General features: G+C 52.0%; 12 protein-coding genes; 5 read left to right on the forward strand and 7 right to left on the reverse strand.

Annotated features, from left to right (window-relative positions):
• Positions 1–568: 568 nt before the first annotated feature.
• Positions 569–1,382, reverse strand: CHC_T00006607001 (hypothetical protein). XM_005719173.1 is given in 5 exon segments: positions 569–605; positions 606–920; positions 1,052–1,147; positions 1,241–1,279; positions 1,280–1,382. The coding sequence occupies 3 exon segments, from the start codon at positions 1,277–1,279 to the stop codon at positions 606–608; spliced, it is 450 nt and encodes a 149-aa protein (XP_005719230.1). The 5' UTR covers positions 1,280–1,382; the 3' UTR covers positions 569–605.
• A 401-nt stretch (positions 1,383–1,783) lies between these two features.
• Positions 1,784–2,159, forward strand: CHC_T00010009001 (Putative Pre-mRNA branch site p14-like protein). The gene is made up of 2 exons (XM_005719174.1): positions 1,784–1,857; positions 1,955–2,159. Exons 1-2 carry the CDS (start codon positions 1,784–1,786, stop codon positions 2,157–2,159), a joined length of 279 nt encoding a protein of 92 aa, XP_005719231.1.
• Positions 2,160–2,375: 216 nt separating this feature from the next.
• CHC_T00006609001 (hypothetical protein) lies at positions 2,376–3,969 on the reverse strand. XM_005719175.1 is given in 3 exon segments: positions 2,376–2,953; positions 2,954–3,205; positions 3,346–3,969. The coding sequence occupies 2 exon segments, from the start codon at positions 3,967–3,969 to the stop codon at positions 2,954–2,956; spliced, it is 876 nt and encodes a 291-aa protein (XP_005719232.1). The 3' UTR covers positions 2,376–2,953.
• A 1-nt stretch (position 3,970) lies between these two features.
• Positions 3,971–4,357, forward strand: CHC_T00006610001 (hypothetical protein). Its single transcript, XM_005719176.1, has one exon. It carries the CDS (start codon positions 3,971–3,973, stop codon positions 4,355–4,357), a length of 387 nt encoding a protein of 128 aa, XP_005719233.1.
• Positions 4,358–4,604: 247 nt separating this feature from the next.
• Positions 4,605–5,724, reverse strand: CHC_T00006611001 (hypothetical protein). XM_005719177.1 is given in 2 exon segments: positions 4,605–4,836; positions 4,837–5,724. 1 exon segment carries the CDS (start codon positions 5,722–5,724, stop codon positions 4,837–4,839), a length of 888 nt encoding a protein of 295 aa, XP_005719234.1. The 3' UTR covers positions 4,605–4,836.
• A 54-nt stretch (positions 5,725–5,778) lies between these two features.
• Positions 5,779–7,203, reverse strand: CHC_T00006612001 (hypothetical protein). Its single transcript, XM_005719178.1, has one exon. The coding sequence runs from the start codon at positions 7,201–7,203 to the stop codon at positions 5,779–5,781; it is 1,425 nt and encodes a 474-aa protein (XP_005719235.1).
• Positions 7,204–7,454: 251 nt separating this feature from the next.
• CHC_T00006613001 (hypothetical protein) lies at positions 7,455–8,901 on the reverse strand. XM_005719179.1 is given in 2 exon segments: positions 7,455–8,673; positions 8,674–8,901. The coding sequence occupies 1 exon segment, from the start codon at positions 8,899–8,901 to the stop codon at positions 8,674–8,676; it is 228 nt and encodes a 75-aa protein (XP_005719236.1). The 3' UTR covers positions 7,455–8,673.
• Positions 8,902–11,473: 2,572 nt separating this feature from the next.
• Positions 11,474–13,114, forward strand: CHC_T00006614001 (hypothetical protein). Its single transcript, XM_005719180.1, has one exon. It carries the CDS (start codon positions 11,474–11,476, stop codon positions 13,112–13,114), a length of 1,641 nt encoding a protein of 546 aa, XP_005719237.1.
• Positions 13,115–14,385: 1,271 nt separating this feature from the next.
• CHC_T00006615001 (hypothetical protein) lies at positions 14,386–14,852 on the forward strand. The gene is made up of 2 exons (XM_005719181.1): positions 14,386–14,454; positions 14,538–14,852. The coding sequence occupies exons 1-2, from the start codon at positions 14,386–14,388 to the stop codon at positions 14,850–14,852; spliced, it is 384 nt and encodes a 127-aa protein (XP_005719238.1).
• Positions 14,853–15,234: 382 nt separating this feature from the next.
• Positions 15,235–15,798, forward strand: CHC_T00006616001 (hypothetical protein). The gene has a single exon (XM_005719182.1). The coding sequence runs from the start codon at positions 15,235–15,237 to the stop codon at positions 15,796–15,798; it is 564 nt and encodes a 187-aa protein (XP_005719239.1).
• Positions 15,799–16,164: 366 nt separating this feature from the next.
• On the reverse strand, positions 16,165–16,422 carry CHC_T00006617001 (hypothetical protein). Its single transcript, XM_005719183.1, has one exon. The coding sequence runs from the start codon at positions 16,420–16,422 to the stop codon at positions 16,165–16,167; it is 258 nt and encodes an 85-aa protein (XP_005719240.1).
• A 1,662-nt stretch (positions 16,423–18,084) lies between these two features.
• CHC_T00006618001 (hypothetical protein) lies at positions 18,085–18,528 on the reverse strand. The gene has a single exon (XM_005719184.1). The coding sequence runs from the start codon at positions 18,526–18,528 to the stop codon at positions 18,085–18,087; it is 444 nt and encodes a 147-aa protein (XP_005719241.1).
• Positions 18,529–21,626: the final 3,098 nt, after the last annotated feature.

Here is a 21,626-nt window from a genome sequence, read left to right on the forward strand (position 1 = left end):
GTATACGACTTCCAAAGGTGTGATACCCAGTTTGCCGTAGCATTCAAGTTGTCAGTGTATGTCTGCGGTAGTCATGGGTCTAGTGGTATAACTGCAGTGGCGCAACTGTGGCTCAGCTCGCTGGCGTTGAGTCTGTTGTTCACAGCAGTTGTTGCACTTCTCTGTTTCGGAGAACCGCCCTCCGAATTTTGTTCGGCACGAGAACTCATGTGCGTATATGGTGCACCGGAACTCATTTCCGCGTTTGGTGACATCAAAGGCGTCCTAAAGAGGCATGCGACATTCCTGAAAATGGAAGACGGCGAAGATCGCTCGTGGAATGTGTCGACGGTCTCGAGTGACCTTGATGCTATTGCAGAAATAGCTAAGGAATATAACTTCGACGATGACAATCTGATGTCGACGAATAGGCCAAGACGCAACGCTTACACATCACATCCGCTGAAGGATCAGAAGATCAAGAGCTCCGAAGGGTCTCTCTCTCACTTTGGCGGGGATGTGGACGATTCTTCGACTGATTCGTCAGCATCACAATAGATTATAGAACAGAGTACTCTTTGTATATTTTGGACCGTGTACATATAAACGCAATCACGTAGATTCCTTTACTGACTAATCCTGCTTAATTGCTTGGCACATTCTGTGAAAGCTTCTACATCCGCAAGGCAGGCCAAGGGGTTATCCTTGCCATTAACCCTGTAACAAACTGTGATCGCTTCCCGTAATTCGCCGCACGGCTGACCCGTTTTGGAGGATGAATTCGCTTGGAAGTTCAAGGCCGATAGCTTTTCTTGAAGCTTCCTTCCGCTCTCCTCAAGCGCTATCCGCTCGGCTTGTTCGAGTTCGTGAGCGTCCTTCAATTGCGCCTCCTTCACCTTGCGAAACATTGCGGCACGCTCCCTTCTCCCCTCTCTTCGAACCTATTCGACGTTTTTCAATGTATATAGAGCAAGCACATCGGGGTCAGAGAACCAATTGAGTATTTTCCGATGACTAGAATCGGATTGTTCAAATCTGGCACGCCAAACGAAGGAAAAGATTGGATTCTTACAGCTTCAATTAATGCAGCTTCGCGACGTGTGCGCGGCTCAATTGGGCCAGGTTCTGATGCACGTCCAGAGAGGACCTGGAACAATCCCGGTGAGATCTGCAAAGTAGAGAGTACATGAAGTATGTGTTAGCGCCCAGATGATACTATTGCATGCACTGGGAGTGGTGTTGGTGACATCATCTCACTTACTCTTAGAGAAAAACCGTCCGGATCGTATTCTTCACCCATGCTTCTCCTGAAACGACTTCACAGGGAAGCTGAAGTGCTCGCGTTGAGTTCGATTGCCGTGCAAGAGTGGCTATGAAGCAACGTGGAGTTAGAGATGTGAGCGGATCGGTGACCAGATGTGCGGAAGAGTGCTGGGTGGGCCTAAAAAGACAGGCGAAACTCTTTTTGCTCCGGCGTATCATACTTTAAGGGAGATGCTTTAGAACTTCCTGATTCGACAACTCTACAGTATTTCAGTATCGAAACGGCCAACTGCGAAGGACATGATTACATAGGCTTTTTCTAAGAAGCTTCATATACAGTGCCACTGTCAAACTGGCAGCGGCGTGCGCCGCCTTGGGCTTCTCCGCTTACGACAAGATTCGCCCTGCCGAAGAAAAGGCGAGTCAGCTTCAGTGCGTTGCGCAGTTACCGGCAAGTTCCCGACTGCGTAAGAATCGCAGCATTCTTCAAGCTGTATCAAGACCATAGACTTTGCGGGCTTTAAACTGAATTCCTATTCAGATGGCTGCGTCTTCTCTTAGAGTGGCCGCAAACATGCGTCTTCCTCCTGAAGTCAACAGGATTCTCTTCGTCAAGTACTTTGCGCATACTGTCTTCTTTCAGCTCGTATATGTCTCTTACACATTTAAAAAGAAACTGACCATTCCCCATTTCGGCTCGATGCGCAAGTAGATGCTTACCTTACAAGATTTCCACAGAAGACATGTATGATATCTTTGGAAAGTACGGAGCCATTCGACAAATCCGCCTCGGCAACACCAACCAAACAAGAGGAACAGCATATGTTGTTTACGAGGATCTATTCGAAGCGAAGGGGGCTTGTGAGAGTCTCAATGGATTTCAAGTGGCCGGTCGTTATCTGATTGTACGCAGCTGATATCAAGTCTCCAATGAACGAGCAAATGGCGACGCGAAACATCACCACTGACGCTCTTACTATACTTTACTCCCTACTATTGCGTATGTTTGAATGGATTTAGGTTCTATACCATCAGCAAAACAGAGTCGCAAAAATGGGGAAAGGTGCTTAGAGCAGAAAGAGAGTCTTTCACAACTCCACAACGACACGCGTGTAACTTCGCTCAATTATAACGAATCACTACCCCTTTTCATAGCTCCATCGCTGGTGCAGTTTACGGTCGCCTGCACTCTCTTTGCTATGCCTCTCACTCTTTGCGCAGTTTCAAAAACATATCTTCGCCTTTCCTGGCCCGGCGCCTGCGGTTAAGTCTTTTACGATTTGTCTATTGTTTGAATGATAGAATGGTGAGTGGAGGCCATCACTAGATTGGGCAGCAAGGAGCGTCAAGCATTAAACGCGGCAGCGATAGAAAAGCACTAATTTAAAAGCTTTCCGGTCTGATCTCGTCTCCACGACTACCCGCGTGGGTCGAAGCTGCACTGAAGCGCGTCCGTCCGCAGCATTTTCTCCAACGCAAGCGTCAGACGCTTACAGAATTGTTGCATAACACAAAGAGTCACTCAAATTCCGCCAAGAGTGCTTCTGATAAGTCGGAGGGCATACTTGCCAGTCCCGCAGCAACCCTGAAAGAAGAAGGACTTGATCCAGAGAAGCCCTGCAATGTGATGTATGTGGCAAGAATCCGCAGCAGATTACATTCACCTTATCCATACCGCTAAAAAGCCGTGAAGCGGACACTCGCTTTTAAATCAAACGCTCTTTGAAACACTCTCTGACCTGACTCGAATCAACCTACCATCTACCCAGAGTTTGCCTGCAACAAGCATTTGAATCGCCTCTGGTAATGCTTCCTTCTCTGCTTCGAAGACTCTAGCAGCTAGGTCATCCGCATAGTCGCTGTCAAGCACAGGAACAGCCTTTTGCAAAATAATCGGGCCGTGGTCATATTTGTTGTCTGCGAGGTGGACTGTGCATCCAGTTACTTTGGCCCCAAACTCAAGCTGTCGAGGTTGAACATTCGAATAGCCAGGTTGTACCGCAAAAAAACGGTTTCATGTAAAACAGGATAGTCAGAATCGTGAAATCTCATTTCTTTTTCGAGCCAGTGATAGGTAGACGAGGGAAGTCAGGAAAAACTCACCACTGCTTCATGCACCCGATGCCCGTAGTAACCCTTCCCACAGAACGCCGGTATTAAGCTTGGGTGGATATTGACAACCTTGCCTTCATAGCGAGGGGGGATCAAATAGAAATGCATCCACCCAGCTAGTACGACTAAGTCGATATTGTATTCATCTAGCACGTTCGATATCGCATCACTAAACCGCGCAGTGTCGCGTTCAAAGTCTCGGAGACGCAAGACGCTGGTTGGGATCGCACGTCGCTCGGCCTTCTCAATTGCCCCTGCGGTTTTCTTGCTCGCTATAACCAGACTTACGCCACAGCAAGTCAATGTACCAGCATCAATTTTCTCACATATGTTCTCCAGCGAACGACCGCCGCCTGACACAAGGACAGCCACCCTCGCTGGTTTCTCAGGCGTAAAAGTACAAGTGGGTGATATTCGACTTTGAGGACGTTCCTCTGCAATTGGTAGCAATATGCTAACGCCTGTCCCAGGTCTTTTCTCTACTCGATTCCTTCGATGTGTCGGACAAAAAGGAGCCCCGACTGTGAGCGTGTCATTTCGGCAGCAAGTTCGACGAAGCCTCCTTGAGGCCGATGAAAAATGCGCAGCAGTTGATACTTGACAAAAGGCGATCATGATGCCGCTTGACGAGGGTACCGCCGAACTTTATCTTGAGATATTATTGTCTGTCTTGCCCGACAAAATTGTGTTAGTATCACAAGTGCTGAGCAAATGTGATAGCAGATTCACGCGAAGCCTTCAAGGCAACCTGATACCTGAAGCACCTGGCGATGCGATTCTTCAAACGCTCCGAACTTCAAACGCTCCGAACGAATTTCGAAAATCAATCTCGTTCAAATATTTTCTGGGGGGCCTGGGGTGTCCGCGGACGCGATTCTTCTTCCCGAACGAGGAAAACTTGTTTCCTCTCCAGAGCGTGGCAATGCTAAGGGCAAGTCCAAAATTATGTGCAGTACAACACCAAAGTGCCAGGGAGATGCGAATAGGAGCGAAACAGCTCTAGCCACGCACCTGAGATCCCGAAATACATAAAATCGCCAGTGAAATTTCGAGCTTGCAAGCACTTTTGAGAGGTAAGCGCTTTTGTCATTGAGCAATCATTCGACTTGGTAAACTTATGCCCCTAACTTTTGCTCGCTTCTACGTTCTGTCATATGGTCACCGGCCATATCTTACTCGCTGAAGTTCTCCTGTAGCCTGTCTTGACCCGATGCAGAATAGCAACGCTGAATTGGCACCAGGTCGACCTGTCAAAGATGTCTACCCATTACTTTATTGGGCGTCTCTTTTCGGAGCGCTTTGGTCTTTACAGGGCTCAGAAGAATTCTACGCCGTAGTTCTCAGCAGACACAGTATACAGCAGTTGTTTGAGTTCTTCTGGTCTTTGGGTATCTGTTTTAGTATTTTCCTTCGTTTGGGTACCCAATTGTAGGGGCAGTATGCCTGAGAAAACAGGACTACATCAGCATGGTTGGACTTCCGCTATTTTAGAGAGTCCGAAGGGTCAATGGACATGAGTTTTCGGACGGCATCGGCACAATTCCGAATCCTCGGATTGTTTTCTGAAGTTGCAACAGCGTGTGCGATCACACTATTACCAGAAATAGCACTGTGTACATGTGCAGCTCTTTGCAAGATAAACCTAGGAACTCCGGCTTCCAAGGCACACTGCAGAGCTCGAGACTCTTGGCACACTGACCCTGGCAAAAGTCGATATGTCCTCACGACGCTGTGCACTTGTTCTCTCCCATCACTTTCCCCTTGGTCAGCTGCTTCACTGGGTACCCTGGATACCAATCGAGAAAGTCGAGTACCCACGGACACCGAGTCGCGCGCTGACAAAAGCTTTGGGCGTTTAGACCGCCGAGCTAGATTGGTGTTTGGTTTCGTCATAACTTCCATAGAAAACATAGACAGTCTCGGATCTGAGACTGGAAGGCATGGGTCTTTTAAAATCTCGACGAAGTGAGTTGTGCAAAGACAGAGTGGCGCATCTGCAACTGGTCTGGCAAGAAGTTCTCTCAAAGCAGCAACTAACAAGGCCATACCATCGGCTTCCAACGTTCCTTTCCCAAACTCGTCAAGCAGATATAGCCCTCTTCCACTCTTCTTAGGGGCTAACATCTGCGCGACTTGACTTGCATCGATAAAAAAACTGGAGTGCCCGTGTGAGATTGATTCAAAACTAGAAATTCGGCTTCGTATACATTCAACGAGCACCATGACCGTTCTCTTTGCCGGAACGAAAGACCCGATTTGTGCCATAATGACGATAAGAGCAACCTGCGTCAAATAAATGGACTTCCCTGAGTAATTTGGTCTTCTCAAGACCGATACATGCATAGAGAAGAGAAAGTACATGGTTAGCATTCACCTACTTCTATACTCGCAACTATGCGTGCGTTTTGTGAGACATCATTTCACTTACCCAGTGACAATCTGAATATCGCCGCCTCTCAGATTGGTTGAATTCGGAACATAGGATGGCACGACCAATTCAAGAAGCGGGTGTCTACCGTCCTCCACAACAAGCCGATCTTCGTCCTCCAGAAAGTTAGGTTTGGTCCAGGAAAATTCATTTGCGGCACATGCAAAAGCCTGCAAACAATCCAATTCTCGGACCAAAGCAGCTACTTCAAGAATAGATGCAGAGGCTTCAAATACTTTCGTTTCTAAGTATCGGTAAGCCTTCGACTCCAAATCCATGATGGCACCGTAAATGTCCCCCAACTCGTCGTCAAGCTGAGTGCATCGGTCATTTTTGAAGTGATATCCCTGTTCTGGGGAGCTGAAGATGAATGACATTCCGCATTGCTTAAGGTTTTCGAAACCAACCCGATCAACATCTGCTTTCGAAAGCATAACCAGATATCCAATTTGCGGTTGATAGGTGAAGCAAAGCGAAGATAATGACGGGGGGTTATCCATTTCTAGGAAGTTTTCATGTTCTTGAACGGCTACAGACGTCAAGAAGTCATCCAAACCGCTATGACATCGCTTCATCTCATCTATTTCCTCACTAAACCCCTGTGCAACCACGAGCTTCCCGGATGCAGTGCTTTCTTCGAAATCGACGACTGCGTCAATCCAATCGACACACTGCCTCAGATGGGTTTCAGAGACAGAAGTGGCGTGGGCGAAGAGGGGAGAAGATTTGACGTCCTCGTTCTGTTGCATGGCGACCTTCATTGTATCCAGAACGATTATGAAGGACTTCAAAGATGAATACAAAGCTTTCCAATCATTTATCCCACCACATATCTTTCTGAGCCGGCAAAGTACACCGGGTGCGTTCTTGACTCCGCGAAGAGCATCATTCAAAGCCTGAAGTATGGCAGCATTTGAGCTTCGCCGAAGAAAATCGACGACAAACTGTCTTTCCGTTACGGTTTGAATGTTCGTCGATGGATACAGCAACCAAAGTCTCAGCAGCTTTCGCGCAGCACCTGTCTTGACGTGGCTCTTCAGAATCCCATATAACGACAAACCCTCCTTCGGCGTTAGGCCACCACGTCCGATTGGATGCGTGTCCTGGCTGAAGACGTGTAACGCACGCAGTGTTGTGGGACTGATATCCATCACATCACAAAAATTGCGATGCCGAATTGCATTGATCTCAATGGACTCGTCGTCGGTCGCGACAGCTGCAAGGACGCCATTTTGTACAACGAAAGCGAGCAAGCCCCCGATTGCTCTTAAGACACATTCTTCTTCACCGACTAAATGACAGAGATAATCATATCGTGCGGTGGATGTCATGTGCTCGGGTGAGCCACGAACTTTGATGAATCCGCATAGCTCTTTCGATTTTGCGATACCAAACTCGCCGTTTGCTACGTACGAGACCATTCTGTCTGTATCTCCATCGTGTTCCGTGTCATCTTCTGTGCGCTCTACATTAGTGTTGGTTTCACGGATATTGGATTCTGCCACGGAAGAAGGAGGAGGATTAGCGCTATACTCGTGATGAGAACCTCGGATAGAATCGAGCAAATCATCTTTGCTTTTGTACGAGTTTGGTAACACGACAGTGATAGCATCGAGCTGGTTGACCACTCGAGTGGCATTCGAGTAGTCAGTCTCACAGGAAACTCTTTTCGTTAAAATAAACAAGTTTAAGCAGGAGCGGTAGCACACAGGTTATCGGTTAGCCACCTCGAAACACTTAGCTAAATAAAACGAAGAATACAAATATGACGCGAAGACATACTTTGAAATGTAGATCTCGCTTGACGCAAGGTCATAGCACGCAACGCCCAGATGATTCTTTTCCTCGACAAACGCGGTAATGGTTCCAGAATCTGCAGATGGACCGAGATCAAGGGGCCAGGCGGGGCAAGCGCCTACCGGGAACCGTCAGAAACGAATGAAAAGACAATAACTGGAAGCAAGTGACGATGCGTCTTGAGGTGCATACCTTGTTCGAGTTGATCGGCCTCAATGGGGGCGTGCGACTGATCTTCTTCCGTTTGAGTGGGCGTCTGAGAACAGGAAGCAATGCCTCGAGGGACAGTGCCCCACTTGCCGCCGCGCAGAACCTTCGCCATGTTGGATGGAGGTATGGCCGCGACTGGGCACGCAGGGGGCACGCGACATGGAAAGGCGGTCGTTCTTTCAGTGGTCGGAAGGAGCGATCTGTGAGCAAGTATATAAGAGTAGTTGAGGAGGGCAAGGATTCGTTTCGTTTCGTTCCAACGCAAAGCGGCGTGAGGCTTGACGAAGAGAAACGGCAAGCGGCGAAACGCAACTGGTCACGTACGGGCCTCACCAGCGGTCTGCCATATGGGATCGAATTTCGCCCACTTTGTTGCGCAAGCTAGTGTGTCTCATGGTTGCATGGGTGACACATATCGAGAGCGCGAGCCCAACAATCCTGATGAACGAGAACAAAACACCCGATAGAAGAAGAGCGAGAACAGAGAGAACAGCGAAAGCCAAGAAGCGCTCCTTCCGAGTAACTCGTCTTCCGTTGACCATCAACGGGGAGGGGGACGTCGCGTACACCCATCCCACGATGATGGCGCCAACAACAAAGACGGAAGATGGCCTGCGCAGAACGTAGTAGAGCAGTGCAGCACCGAGAATGATGCAGTAGTTGGCCTGGTAGATGTGGGAGTTAAGAACGATGCGGTTGCCGATGGTCTTGGGGTCCCTCCGCGGTGTGGTGAACTTTTCGATGAATTGAGACCACGGGCGGGGGGGTGAGCGCCAGTCGCGGTTTGCGACCTCTGAGCAAATTTCGTCGTAGAGGAAGCGAGCACGCGCCTCGATGCGTGCCCACGACATCGAGGCCATTTCTGGAGAGGAAGGTGAGGTGCTTCAGACCTGCCTCTGGGCGCTTGTTAGTTGCGAAAGGCTGGCGCGGAGGGTGACGGAGTGAGAAAGCAAGAACGACTGCGTGGGATTGTGGTGTGCCAGCAAGAGCGGACGTTGCTCGCAACGCGAAAGCGACGTGGACAAAATGTGCATTACAGTCTTCCAGCGGCGGACATGTTTCGATACTTTTTGCATGTTCCCTCTTCTGACCTCCCTGGACGATCGCGCCATGGCTAATTTACGGTACAGTCTCTCACACGTCGCCTCGACAACCAGGTCGCTGCCTCCCAACCAAAATACTGTACTATGCCGCAGACGTTGTCCACCCACTCCACGTGTAAACGTGAAATCTACCGTATGCGTTAGGATATGCCCCTATGATACCCTGTGATAAAGATAAACGTGGAAGACGTTTCCATGCAGGAGAGTACAACACTGCACTGTAAATGCACTGTACAGTGCAGTCTCGATACAATCTAGATGCGTAAGCAGGAAGCAACGTACTGTACCATTAACGGTACTGTAGAAGCATATCGAATCGGTCATGGATAACGCTACGGAGCGATACAATGCTACACTGTACCCTTGGGTATTGTACAGTCCGATATGCTTCCCCCTCTAGTGTAGCCTTTTGGGCTGCATGCACATGCCGTAAAGCTTTACGGTAGTTTGAACGGTGCCCCGTCTCGTACATCTATCTCTCGTTCAATCGCTGGCCTTGCTAGGCTGCGTGCCCGCAGATTGTGTGGAAAGTAGTGTGGCACTTAATATCATTTGTGTCTATGGTAATAATGACTAATGTGATGGAAACGGAGGCGCGATAAGTATGGGAACAGACCTCACGAGGTGAGATGCGAAGTGTATTTCAAAAAAAAATGTAGCAAAATTGCACAAAAATGTAAAGCTTTAGCAAAATTGCACGGCGAGAGACGAAGGGAAAGGAGAAAGGTTCGGCGAAATTTTATTGTTTTTTATGAGATGCGGCACAGGGAGGCGGGATACAGAGTGGGGAGGTTTAGTACCCGATGAGGGCGGCGTAGCAAGCAGCGGAGTGGAGGGCGCGCAGGAGATTTTTCGGGGATTCGCCCCTGCTGCGCCATTCGTATCTCAGAGGGCTTTGCATGTGTGAGTGCTGAATGCCTCACGGAATTATCATGCCATGCCAGACTAATGCGTCCGAGGGTTTTAGCTCTTATTCGGCATACTTTTCTTTTAAATTTCCCGTCCGCCTTTGATGGCTGTCGTCTGCCACTTGTTCCTCGCAAGCATGTACGTTTTTACCCTCAATGCGCTTAATAAACTATCTAAGACTCCTGTCCCACTCCACCTAATGTAACCGCCGCGCATCATTCACTTTTCACCCTCGACCATCCTTTCACAATTTCCTTTCGTCACCGCCGACACTGCCGGCGCAGCGTCATTTTCTCCGTCACACCTCGGCTGGAACCAAGCCCTTCCCTTTTCCCCTCGTCCGTCCATGGACATCAAGAACATCCTCAACGAAGCTGACCGTCGTGCCAACACCACAGCGCCGCGTTCACCACCGCCGAACTCCCCGACTCCCCCTTCCCGAACAAAATCCCCGCACTCTCACCGCTTCCTTTCCGACCCACCCGCTCCGCAATCCCCCTCGCGCCTCGCTGCAATGCAACCACACAATTCCACCCCACCGCAACAGATCGTCTACACAGGCCCGGTCTACCAATTCCAGCCTGCCGTCCAAGTTCGCCACATGGGCAACTCTATTCAATACCGCTACTCTCCTTACCCATACGAGGACCCGCACCCAGTTAACTACACAGTCTATCAGGAATATTCCGAACTGCCACCGCGCTCACACTCTCCGACTCACCGCCAATCCGACTCGCGCCTCCACCCCCCACACCGCGACGACATACCGCGTCCAACCTCACGTGCACCCTACTACCGCCCGTGTTCCTCTACCTCCGCCCCCACCCGCCGCTACCCAACCTTCCAACACGCATACCCGCCAGAGGTACCGCCTGCGTCCTACAACACCGCACCCATGCCGGACCATCGACCAATGCCCCCACCCAAGGATCCTTTCACAGCGACCGACACTCAAAAGTACGCCGTTGCGCATCATCGCCACCAAAGCCGCATGGCCCATCGCCATCCCGAGTCATATCTTTCATATGTATCATATCCAACACAAAGCCCAGGGTACGGCCCGGTTGACGAACAATATTCGCATAATTCGCATCCGCCCGATTTCGAGACATACAAGTACTATTCAAACAGAGAATCGTCTCCTCCACGCGAGCGTCTCTCCTTAGAAAAGCGGCCTTCGTCCAAACAGTCCCGGTCCTACAGCGAAGAACAAGAGCACGTTTCCATGGAGAAGAACGGACCCCCCAGCGGAGATGACGAATCATCCGGACAGCATCATCAACGCGACACCGTTGATCCTGCCCCACGCCGCGTGAAAAGAAGGGAACGGCCGACTAATGCTCACTCTTCGACTTTTCACCGGCAGAAAGAGGCAGTTGTCGAAGAAATTGGAAAAGATGATGACGTGTCAGACGTGTATCCCCAATACTCGAAGGATTTTCTCGACGTATCGTCCCAACATAATTTACCCGCCAAGTCTGTTACTTCTCATCCCCCCAAAACATCCAGGACAAAGATGGATTCCAGGGTGCGTCCAAAAGCGAAGACCGCGCATTCTGTACCCCAAAATTCTAGGGAGAGGTTCGCAGAGGAAGGCCCTCCTAGGAAGAAGAAGCGCTTAAAGTCTGGGTCTGACACTTCTGACATGGGTGAGGACCCGCCAGACGTCGGAATGAAGATCAGTAAGAGCCCTGTTTCCATAGACGATGGCTCTGTTCGGAAAGCGCATGGAAAACAAGATTGTGGAAGGGTATCTGCGGAGACAAGTTCCTGTCACGATAGCGATGTTGTCCTCGTTGAGGATGACAACGACTCAGGTACTGTTAGCGAACGCGAAGATGCATCTTCAATTGATGATGAATCGGTCAGACAGCGAGAACGCGATAGTGAGAGATATCGCAGAAGTCTTATCGCTAGCGTTGCCGACCCGGATGAGCCATATCCTGAGACGTATCAACAGTTTTCTGGCATTCCAGCAAACGCAGTGGGAGATATGTTGCATCTGTGGGAGTTCGTCAATGCCTTTTCAGGGACACTGCGTCTCAGTTCTTTCAAGTTGCGACACCTCGAAAAAGCTATCGTCCACAACGAGAGATCTCCGCTACTCGATGCGTGCATCACGCGGTTGATGCGCTCCATCTTGGCCGACAAAGAGCTGGTTGATGAACTCGGCGTTTCAAATACCGTATATAAAGCGGTCAATTCGAAGTCAAGGAATGCTATTACGAAAATTCTCGAAGCACTGCATCATATCCTCTCCTTTGAATCAGACGAGGTTTACGATGAGTCTTTGCTGTCTACTGTCAACAAGCTGGAGAATTCTTCGGACAAATGGGCTTTTTATCGCGTTATCGAACCCGCAGGCAAGCTGCGAATTCTGCGTGAGTTGGTTGATTACGTCGTCATGACTGACAAGATCCGAAATTGCATCTCGGATAGCATGGAACACGCAGAGGAAGAGAAGAAAAAGGCACGCGAAGAAAACGCTGCCAACCGGAAGAAATTAGAAACACAAATCAAGAGACTGAAGGCTGAGCTCTTTGAGTTCCGAGTCAAGGCTGGTTTGGTAGATCCACCGGCAGACTCGGAAAGAGAGAAATTCCAAGCAAACGACACAAAGGAGAGCACCGCAAGTGAGGACAACACTGGAGATTCATCTAAAGAAAATGGTCTGTCGAGGAAAGAAAAGCTGGTCGCGGCAAAGAAGGAGAGAGAAGAGGAAGAAGATCGACGTGCAAACGAGCGCGTAGCGGATGGAATTGTAGCTAGACTCGACAAGTTGAAGGCAAACTTGAAGATGCTCAAGAATTTGCGGTTGAGGAATCGAACGAGCGCCTGCGCCAAGGAAGGAGACTTGTTCGACAGCTCCGCCCCAGCACCTAGTATGCCTTTCGCAGCGCCGCACGAGGACCCCGTGCGGACGCACCCTATGGGAACAGATCGAAAGGACCGCCGTTACTGGTTTTTTGAGGGCTCCGGCCGGATCTGGATAGAAGACACAAAATCTGGAGAGTGGTCCACAATTAACACGTCGCAAGGGCTAAACAAGCTTTTGTGCTGGCTTTCAACTTCACGTCCTGGGGAGCAGCAACTTAAGAAACGAATACGCCAGCGGGAGCAGCAAATTGCGTTGGAAATGGCGAACGAGAAAAAGAGCATAGAACTGGGTGAGGAAGAAGCACAGGAATCTGCCACAGAAGCAACGTCTCGGGGCACGAGAGCCGGGAAGAGGCGTGCCGAAAGAGTCCAAAAGGATAAAACCACAAGCAGGGGAACGGGAACGTTCTTGGACTACCGTAACTTGGTTAAATGAAAACTTACGGCTAACATAGCTAACTTGTAAATACAGAAGCAAAATCACACTTCCGCAAGGCAGTGCCTATAGCATCCTTATCGTCCAGTTTCTTCGCAAGAATGAGCGTTCCAGTCCTGGCAACTACGCAAGACCCGCATTCCTCTTACCTGCAAGCAAGAAAGCTGTAAGATATGTGCTCCTGAGCATGAGTACCCCTGGCTATATTGGCGCTGTTACATTGGGACCGTTGTCTGGCGGCGCCATGCCTGCTGCAGCTTCGGCCTCCTTCTGGGAGTAGGGCTTCTGCTTGAGTTCCTTGAGTCTAATTTTGTGCTTCTTCGTGCGCTTGTGTTCGTCTAGCACTGAAGCCGAGATGAAATATCGCGAGCACTCCAAGCAATAGTACTGGCCCATTCCGGGGAGATCAAAATCGATGGGTTGGTCATTGCGGAGCGCCTCTGCACGCAGCGGGTCCGAAATGTCCTCATGCACTTGATCCAGGGCACGAGCTAACGTGCGCTTTCGGCGCGAGCGTTTGTGACTACCCTTTCCTTTCGTGACGCGGCCCACACCAGAACCCATGTTCCAACGTATCACAGCTTGCGACTTGGAGTTGTGGATATAGACGGCGGTTAACGTGGTAGGACAAGAAAATTGCTGGTTAAGCCGCCGACGAGAAGCCACACGGTTACGACAGGATGCTATGATCCGTGAGCACGGGTTACATTCAGTGGGTAGCAGCTCATACGCCCCATACCAGCGGGCCACTGCCAAAAAATAAAATTGCGCTAATCTTTTTATTTCTTAAATCGATTACTCATAAAACTTTGTTAACACATTATTTAATATCAGTATTCATGAAGAATTGAACTCGCGACCAAAAGGAAAGGATAGCAGGGGAGTGGTACCGAAGCACACCACCCCTGCTGAAACCCCTTCTCCATCGCCCCGCCTTTGCAGCATTCAGTCGGTTGGACTGCACCGAGTGTGGCGTCGGGTTTGAAAGCCGCCATGTCAAGGGCGACTATGTTGAACAAGTCGATGGAGCTTTCCTCGTAAATCCGGGCAGCGCCCCACAGCTCAAGCAGTTGATGAAGCGTCTCTAGAATGATCAGGCTCGAGCAAAAGTCAACATTACTGAACGTACTCTTGCTGAGACTCATAAGGACGTGCAAAGCCTGTACAATATGTACGTTAGGGACGTGAGTTTACGCGTCATGAATGGCGTGCTACCGAGTGTTGAAGATCAGTTCGACTTCAAGGCTTTCCAGACATGTACACTCAACGTGATGCAGTGGGGCAACGTGGCTCGAGCAGACGAACTTCTAAATCTAGATCTTAAGATCTTGTTTTCCCAGGTATTTTATATTCTCTAGGTGTTGGGCGGGTTCTTTTGTCAAATCTCTAACATCATTCATCATTTTCCGGTGGTGGTGGCAAGGATCTGGCCTCAACTCGGCCATTTTTGGCGTATTACACTTCACTAAGACTGGGAATGGAAAGGCAGATAATGACGTCGTTAACCTCCGTGCGCGAACGCATCCCAGCGCCTACACGCTCCTTATATCCGTTGCCGTTACGCGCGTGCGCGTCACCGAACGACAAGATTGCGCCCACGCTACACAGCTCTATCCCCATTTACACAGGCGCATCATCAAGTGCCGCAGCTTGTCACGCTCCTACGACGCCAATGCTGCCGTCGCTACTACGCCCGTCGTCATACTTACGCCGTAGGAGACGTCGGGCGATGATGTGACGCTGACTGGCAAGCGAGCGCCCGGCCCCCCGTTGATGGATAGCCCGCCGATTGTTCCACGAGAAGAAGCGCCTCTCGTTGCCCAAAAAGACTGTCCACGACAACGCACGGCCAGAATTCCTCCCGCGACACCCGGGAGGCGGGGATACGAACGGGCTGCTTACTAGACTCGCCGCGCTTAGGAAGTGGGAGCGCGTTGAAATGGACGTGAACGAGGGACGGCCCCGCATTCGTAACGCACGGGCCTGTTCCTGTCACGGGACCTCATGACGTCGCCGGATGGACCCGCCGACCGGAGACAGAGGACGACACGGCCAGGGGGAGCTCGTCAAAATAAGCATCTCGTAAAGGGCGCTGCGGTAGCTTTTTGAAAAAAGGACAAATGCAAACGTGCTCGCGAAAAGGAGGGCAAGTCATCTGGAGCACGTCGCGTCGGAAGCTCGGGGCAACGAACGGATCCCGATACGCTAATGTTCTGACAAGAACGGAGTGTCGCGCCCCACTAAACTATCATGCACGACCAACACGCCGCCGCGTCCACGCGATAGTATCGGAGAACGAGCGATCGACTGCATACCCGAAAAGGTACAGGCAAGAGAGGAGCGAAGACCGCGTATGCCGACTCGATATTCCCATGATGCCGCCGACACCAGGCTTCGTCGCGCTCCATGGAACGCGGGCATCTCAACCTCTTCGGTGCCCTTGTCGCCTTCGCGATCACGCCCTCGCAGCCCCTCTGGTAAGGCTGTGGCGCCGACGCGTTGACGCCCATGCGCGTCGCCGACGTGCCCGTCGAGCTGCGCCCGAGCGCTCTACACTTGCCGTTACACGTGAACATAATTTGGTCCGCGCACGCCGCACACACATCATGGACTTTGCTGTGATTTTTTGGCAAAAAAATGATTTTCGCGGGAAAACATTTTTTGCAATTTTTGGAGTGATCTGATCAAGGACTCGGGGCTGTGCTTCTTCGCGCAGGCGCGCGCACGGGTACTGTACACGACAAACGTCGTAGACGCTGCATACAGTAGGGGTCGGACGGACACTGACAGGCCGGCGGCACGGGGCCTGTATACTCATCGGATGGGGACACGCCCCTGCCGATTGTGGACCCCTCCTTCTTCCTTCTCCAAGAGGGGCGCACACGATCAAGCCGAGGAGGGCGCGCTCGGCGAGACGCCCGCACGATCGAGCGCCGCAGCCCGCGCCTCCACTGCTGCCTGGAGCGCCGTCGTTCGCTCCCGGATTCCCGCCGCCCACGCGCTGCGCAACCCCGCGCTTTGAGACGCATCATTGCGACCGGCCCCCGCCCTCACCATCTACTATCACGGACTGAGATGGCGTATCCTTCACCCGACGACCCAGAAGGGCAAGGAACACGCGGAGTTGTCGCCGAGTTGGGCACTGACGCACTTCTGCCCCGCCATTGACGCGCCGAAGGGCGGAGACCCCGAAACGCCGACGTCACCGCTCGCCACACCCGTCCGCGTCGCACGCATCGGACGGAAACTGCGCGACGCAGGAGATATCCGCGGTACGGCGTCGAACTGTTGAGGGCGGGCTCGGACATCTACCCGGGGACACATCGAAGCAGACGACGGTACCCTAAATCTTTACCCCATAGTGGCAGAGGGGGGGTGTCTACTCGGGCGGTAATGTGTTGACCACACCGAAGGAGGTCAACCTTCGAGGTACGGAGTTGGCAGCGCGTGCTGCGCTACCGAACGCGCCTACCGCGCATACAAACGCCGCCGCACTGTCCTGCGTTCGTGAGAGGCGCACCGGGTGGACGCTATGACCCTGTAATTTCCCGGACCGTCCGTCGGGGAAGGAACACGCCACGCTCAGAACCTCGTTATCGACGCGCGTCACACTCGGGCGCAGCCGCACACCTCGAGGCTGTCGATGACGACTACGGGAAGCCGGTCCCAAAGAACGACAACACGGGACGAAGGACGACGCCTCCCGCCGAGCGATGGACATTCGTGCTGGGTACCTTGTAGTGGGATTTTTCACGCACGACGAGCGGGCTACCATCTACAACCTACCGGCGTGACGTGCATCCCGAGTACGAAAGCCCACATTCGCGGAATTTTGGGGATTGTAGAAGCGCGGGACGCTCTCCAAAGGGAGCGGCACGCACGCTCAACGGACGGCGAAGGTATCCCAACGGGAACGGCAGCGCCGTGGACCCCGCCGCGGGGGGCCCGAGGACAGCAACCGACCCTCCCGATGCACGCAAGGACGGGACTCGCGGCAAGGACGGAGGCGCAGAAAGGGATAAATTGCGAGGAGAGCGAACTCTTGTGAGTTCGGAGTGGGTGTTCGCGAGACGTCTCGCGGGAAGGGCACCTGTAAAACGTAGAACTCGCCGTACAAGACGAAGCAAAGGCGGCCACCGACAGGTCGTGGTAAGGAGAGAACAACGGGCTACTCGAAGGGGGCCACGAAGTAATAGCCGCGAAAACTCGGCTGGACTGGAAAGGAACGGGGAGCGGTCGCCGCAGTCTGGCGCGGCCGCGACCGCGGAGAGTAGTTCGAGGACTAAACTCCCTCACCCGACCGCGGGTAGGTTCGAACGCGCGCAACGACAAGCTCGGGAAGGGCAACAGTGGCAAACTCGGCGTACGCCCGTTCTACACCGTCACTCGGTGCAAGCATGAGGGAGGCACCCTAGGCCGGCGGCGGCTGGACGACGATCTTCGCGCAGAGAGCGCACAGACCCAAAGCGTCGCAAACGTGTAGAAGAAGGAACAACGGCCGCGCGACTATCGACGGAGAGACACTACCCGGCCGGCTTACGCCAGGGGCGACGCACGGCAGGCCAGACCTCGATTTCCGCACAGTGGGTGGAGTGCGAAGAACAAATTCCTGTGCGCCAGCGAGCCTGATTGGGAAAAGCGAAGTCGGGGAGCCTTCCGACCCCTCCCGGCCAGCACGACAGCGGCCATGTCAGTACCTTGCGCGCACGCGCCACGCCGAAGGACGTCGCGCGCAGGGGACACTACCAGTACGACGGATGGAAACACTTCCCATTCGGCGGGAAAGTTGAAGGGACGAGACCCGCACCGCGTCAGCAATGGCTGTGATGAACGACGTAGTAAGGACGCGCTAGCAAATAGTAGACCGGTCGGGGCGCACTGCGGCGCCGGCGAAGGCTCACGAGGACTACTTCCAACGCCCAGAGCCGGAGCATCTCCGCCTCGTATCAGCGCGACGGGAGACGGATACACTACGACACCGCTATGGCGACGGTAGACAGTTCATTTTGCAGGGGAAAAGAACGAAGGCCTACGGAGGCAGCGCGACGTGGTGCGCAGGGGTTCCTGAATGGATAGGAAGGACGGAAGGACCGTAACACGTCCGTCGCAGGGACACGGGCAAATCGGAAACGAGAACTAGCCGCGGATAGTTCTGACGGAACTACGTGCGCCGATCGCAGCCCCCCGCCCCCGTACCACGCGGCCTCGACCGGGACGCGCCCCAAGAGTGCCCCACCGAACGAAATCGTCGTCAGAAAGTCGGGAGCCCACAAGGGGGCCACAGGACGACTTTCCCTATTACAGGGAGCGACCTTGTCCATTCCCGCGGCAGGGGGGTACATGACCCATGAGTTCGCACGGGGTTGGCGGGGGATACGACGCCCGTGCGCCGAAGGAAATGGGGCGTCATGCATGCATCGTGCGGGGAGAGAGAGTACATTTTACTGTTCGTTCGACGGCCAACAACAGAGCACCCCCCTACTCGCCCACGTGAACGCGGACGTTCACGCGGGGAGGCCGTGTAGCATAACCGCCGACTACTGTACTATATCCCTGTGCTCCGAAGTAGATGATTTTCCTTCTACTTTCAGAAATAGAACAAATTTTTACTGAAGTAGAATCTACCATCTATTTTCGATGAAAAGTGAACATTTGAGGAGAATGTTCTCCAATGTCTCCAGGAGAAATTCCCTCCACAAGTAGGAGACGTCACTTCCATCCAGAGAACGTTCTCCAATTTACTCCAGTTCTCCACAGTTCTCCCCAGTTCTCCCCTATCTCTCAGATCGCCTTCTACTTATGTCCTCCGCTGATCAGTTGCCGCTGTCAGTAACGGCCGATGACAGTATTGGCGCTGCCTCGCCAAGTTGCCATCGTCATAGGATTTTCCCAGGAGAGTCCTATGACGATGACAACTGTCAACAAGAGCCTGATCTACGCATCCCTGCAAGTTGTGAGCCTGCACGCCATCCCACGAATGCCCCTCAATTCGTACCTCGCACTCGATATCTGAAGGCTGAGGCGCGGCGCCAGCACGCATCGCCCGCATCACGTCCCCCGCTGTCAATTGAAGATGACTTTCCCGTAATCCCCGAGGACAGTGAAAGCCATGTCTGTGATGACCTCTCCATGCAGTACGCATATGAAAACCCTGTCAATGACAATTCTTTATCATCTGATGATCTCCCATTCTCGCAGGAGGTCAATTCCCAGCAGACGTCGTCCGTCTCTGGTGATGAATCCGTCGATAATGCATCGATTTCAGACATAGATGAAGAGAAAATTGCCGACATTTGCCAAGGTACGAGGGCTCGAACGCATCAATGGAGTTCAAACCATTTCTATGGTCGTCGCCGTGTGATTCAGGACTTTTATTCATCTTTATTTCAAGATTATCTTGAAATAAAGATGAATAAAAGTCCTGGAGTAGACTTTCTACTCCAGTACCAACACTATCATAGTGTTGGTACTGGAGTAGAAAGTGCGTTGACGAATGGGGATGACAATGACCTGATTGTTGAGCACAACTTAGCGCCACCTGATAGGCCGCGCGTGGACGATGAGCATTCCACAATGTCTAATGGTGGCCTCCCTTCTTGGACGTATGCCCCAGCATTTAAGCATGTTACGTTAACCGTCGACACAGTTGATCTCGATTTGTACCCTCGCTATGTGAGAGAAAGGAACACTATCCTAGATAATGTGTTGAAGCAGCGCCCTGGTTTGGCAGAAAGGCGGTCTCCGGAAGAACGATTGAGCCGAGTGGAGGCTTTCGCTGCCTTTTTGCCGTTCTCTTTGTTAGAGAAACTTCGTGTATACATTAACCAAGTACTCATCACTCGCATGCGCTTGCCGTGCTCAACGGCTGAGTTGAAACGCATCATTATTCTTCACGTACTGGCTGCATCTTACGGTGCTTGTGTGTCTACAATAACTGCCCCAGAGAACGAACCATTCTATTTTCAAATGGGAATCTCGGATAAAAGGTATAATGAGGTATGGAGTGCTCTATCCGGGACGAAAATTTTGAGGGAGGCATGCGAGCAGACGGCATATGGTTGGTTAAACAAACCGACCTCCGGCAATGCCTTGATCACTGAAATGGAAGGTGAGCTGGCTGCCATTAACCGAAGGCTTGTGAATGTGGAAGGTGCCACTGTGCACTCCGTTGATGACGATCACGACCGATTAGGCTCCAAAGCAGTTGTACAATTGACAAGCCTATCTCATGTGAGCAACCCCGTCAAGGCCCTCGGACCTGTCAACAATGCCGCCAGCTCCGCATTAACTCATGCTTTTATTGCCTCACACTACTCGCGTCCGCACGAAAGAGTAACACATGTTTGGCACAGATTGGTCCAATTGCTTCAGGGTGTACCTACAGTTGGGGCCTTGAGGCTCATGGTGGATTCCTTGTTTACTGCCGACAGGGCCTATAATGAGGTTGAGTCAATTTCATTTCTGAATGAGACGTTAGGAGCTAGCAGCATTAGAACGCATAAGCGTTCTTTAAGTTACCCATTTGTTTTTGGGGAAGGACATATCAGAAAGAAACATAAGGGGATGGTTGTGGCAGAGAAGGGTTGCAGGGCGATATACAGTGCACAAAGGACACCTCGTGGGAGCAAAGGTCGTACTATTTGTGGTGCAATGTGCCTGGCAGGCCGGGAAAGCATTCCGACGGTCAAACAAAAAGAAGAAAAACAGCAACAGCAACAACCACTGCCGATGGCACGCGCTACGGAGCGTTCGAGACTCCCTTTACCCTTGTGTGGGCTTGCGGCCCACGGTAGCTCGACTCCGACGGGGGGGTTAAGGAAAGATACCCTGCCCGGGAGGATAATGGTGGTAGAGACTTGTGAAGACTTGAGTGCTCGACGAGTGCGGGTTGGGCTTGTCTACGAAAATGTAACCGCGGTTCGCTGGGTTGTAAGGCCAATGCTCGACGAGCGTCTTCAGCACCTTGGGTATAATTCAAGGTCTTCGACGGGGGCTTGTTCAGCACTACCCGACGGGATCGTAACCGTGTAGCAACGCTACTACCGACGTGTTGCCCGATGGCTAAAAACACCCTCACCAGCGCGATCGCGATCGCGGTAGGCGGTACCAACTGTCTTATACAGTAACACCTTCGACGGAGGCGTCGTTACGACAGCCTTCCGACGGAACTTGAAACAGTAGCAGCGCTACACAACGTGTTGCCCGATGGCTAAAACACCTACACCGGATCGGTCGTGACCGACTCCAATGGGACCAACAGAATTAAGGGAAAAATAGATGTAGAGATAGAAAAGGTAAAAGGATAAGGAAAAGGAAGGGGACCCCCGGGCAGTGAAGGATGCCGTAGGCTTAGGTAAAAGGGAGCGTCTTGGTAGAGACGGACTTCAACCAAGGCCACATTCAACTCCGGCAACTCGGGTTCGATTGGGAAATAAAGGAAAAAGGAAGGGGACCCCCGAGCACTGAAGGATGCCGTGGGCTTACGTAAAAGAGAGCGTCTTGGTAGAGACGG

Source organism: Chondrus crispus, genomic scaffold, assembly GCF_000350225.1.
Source record: "Chondrus crispus Stackhouse genomic scaffold, scaffold_47, whole genome shotgun sequence".
Lineage (NCBI taxonomy): Eukaryota > Rhodophyta > Florideophyceae > Gigartinales > Gigartinaceae > Chondrus > Chondrus crispus.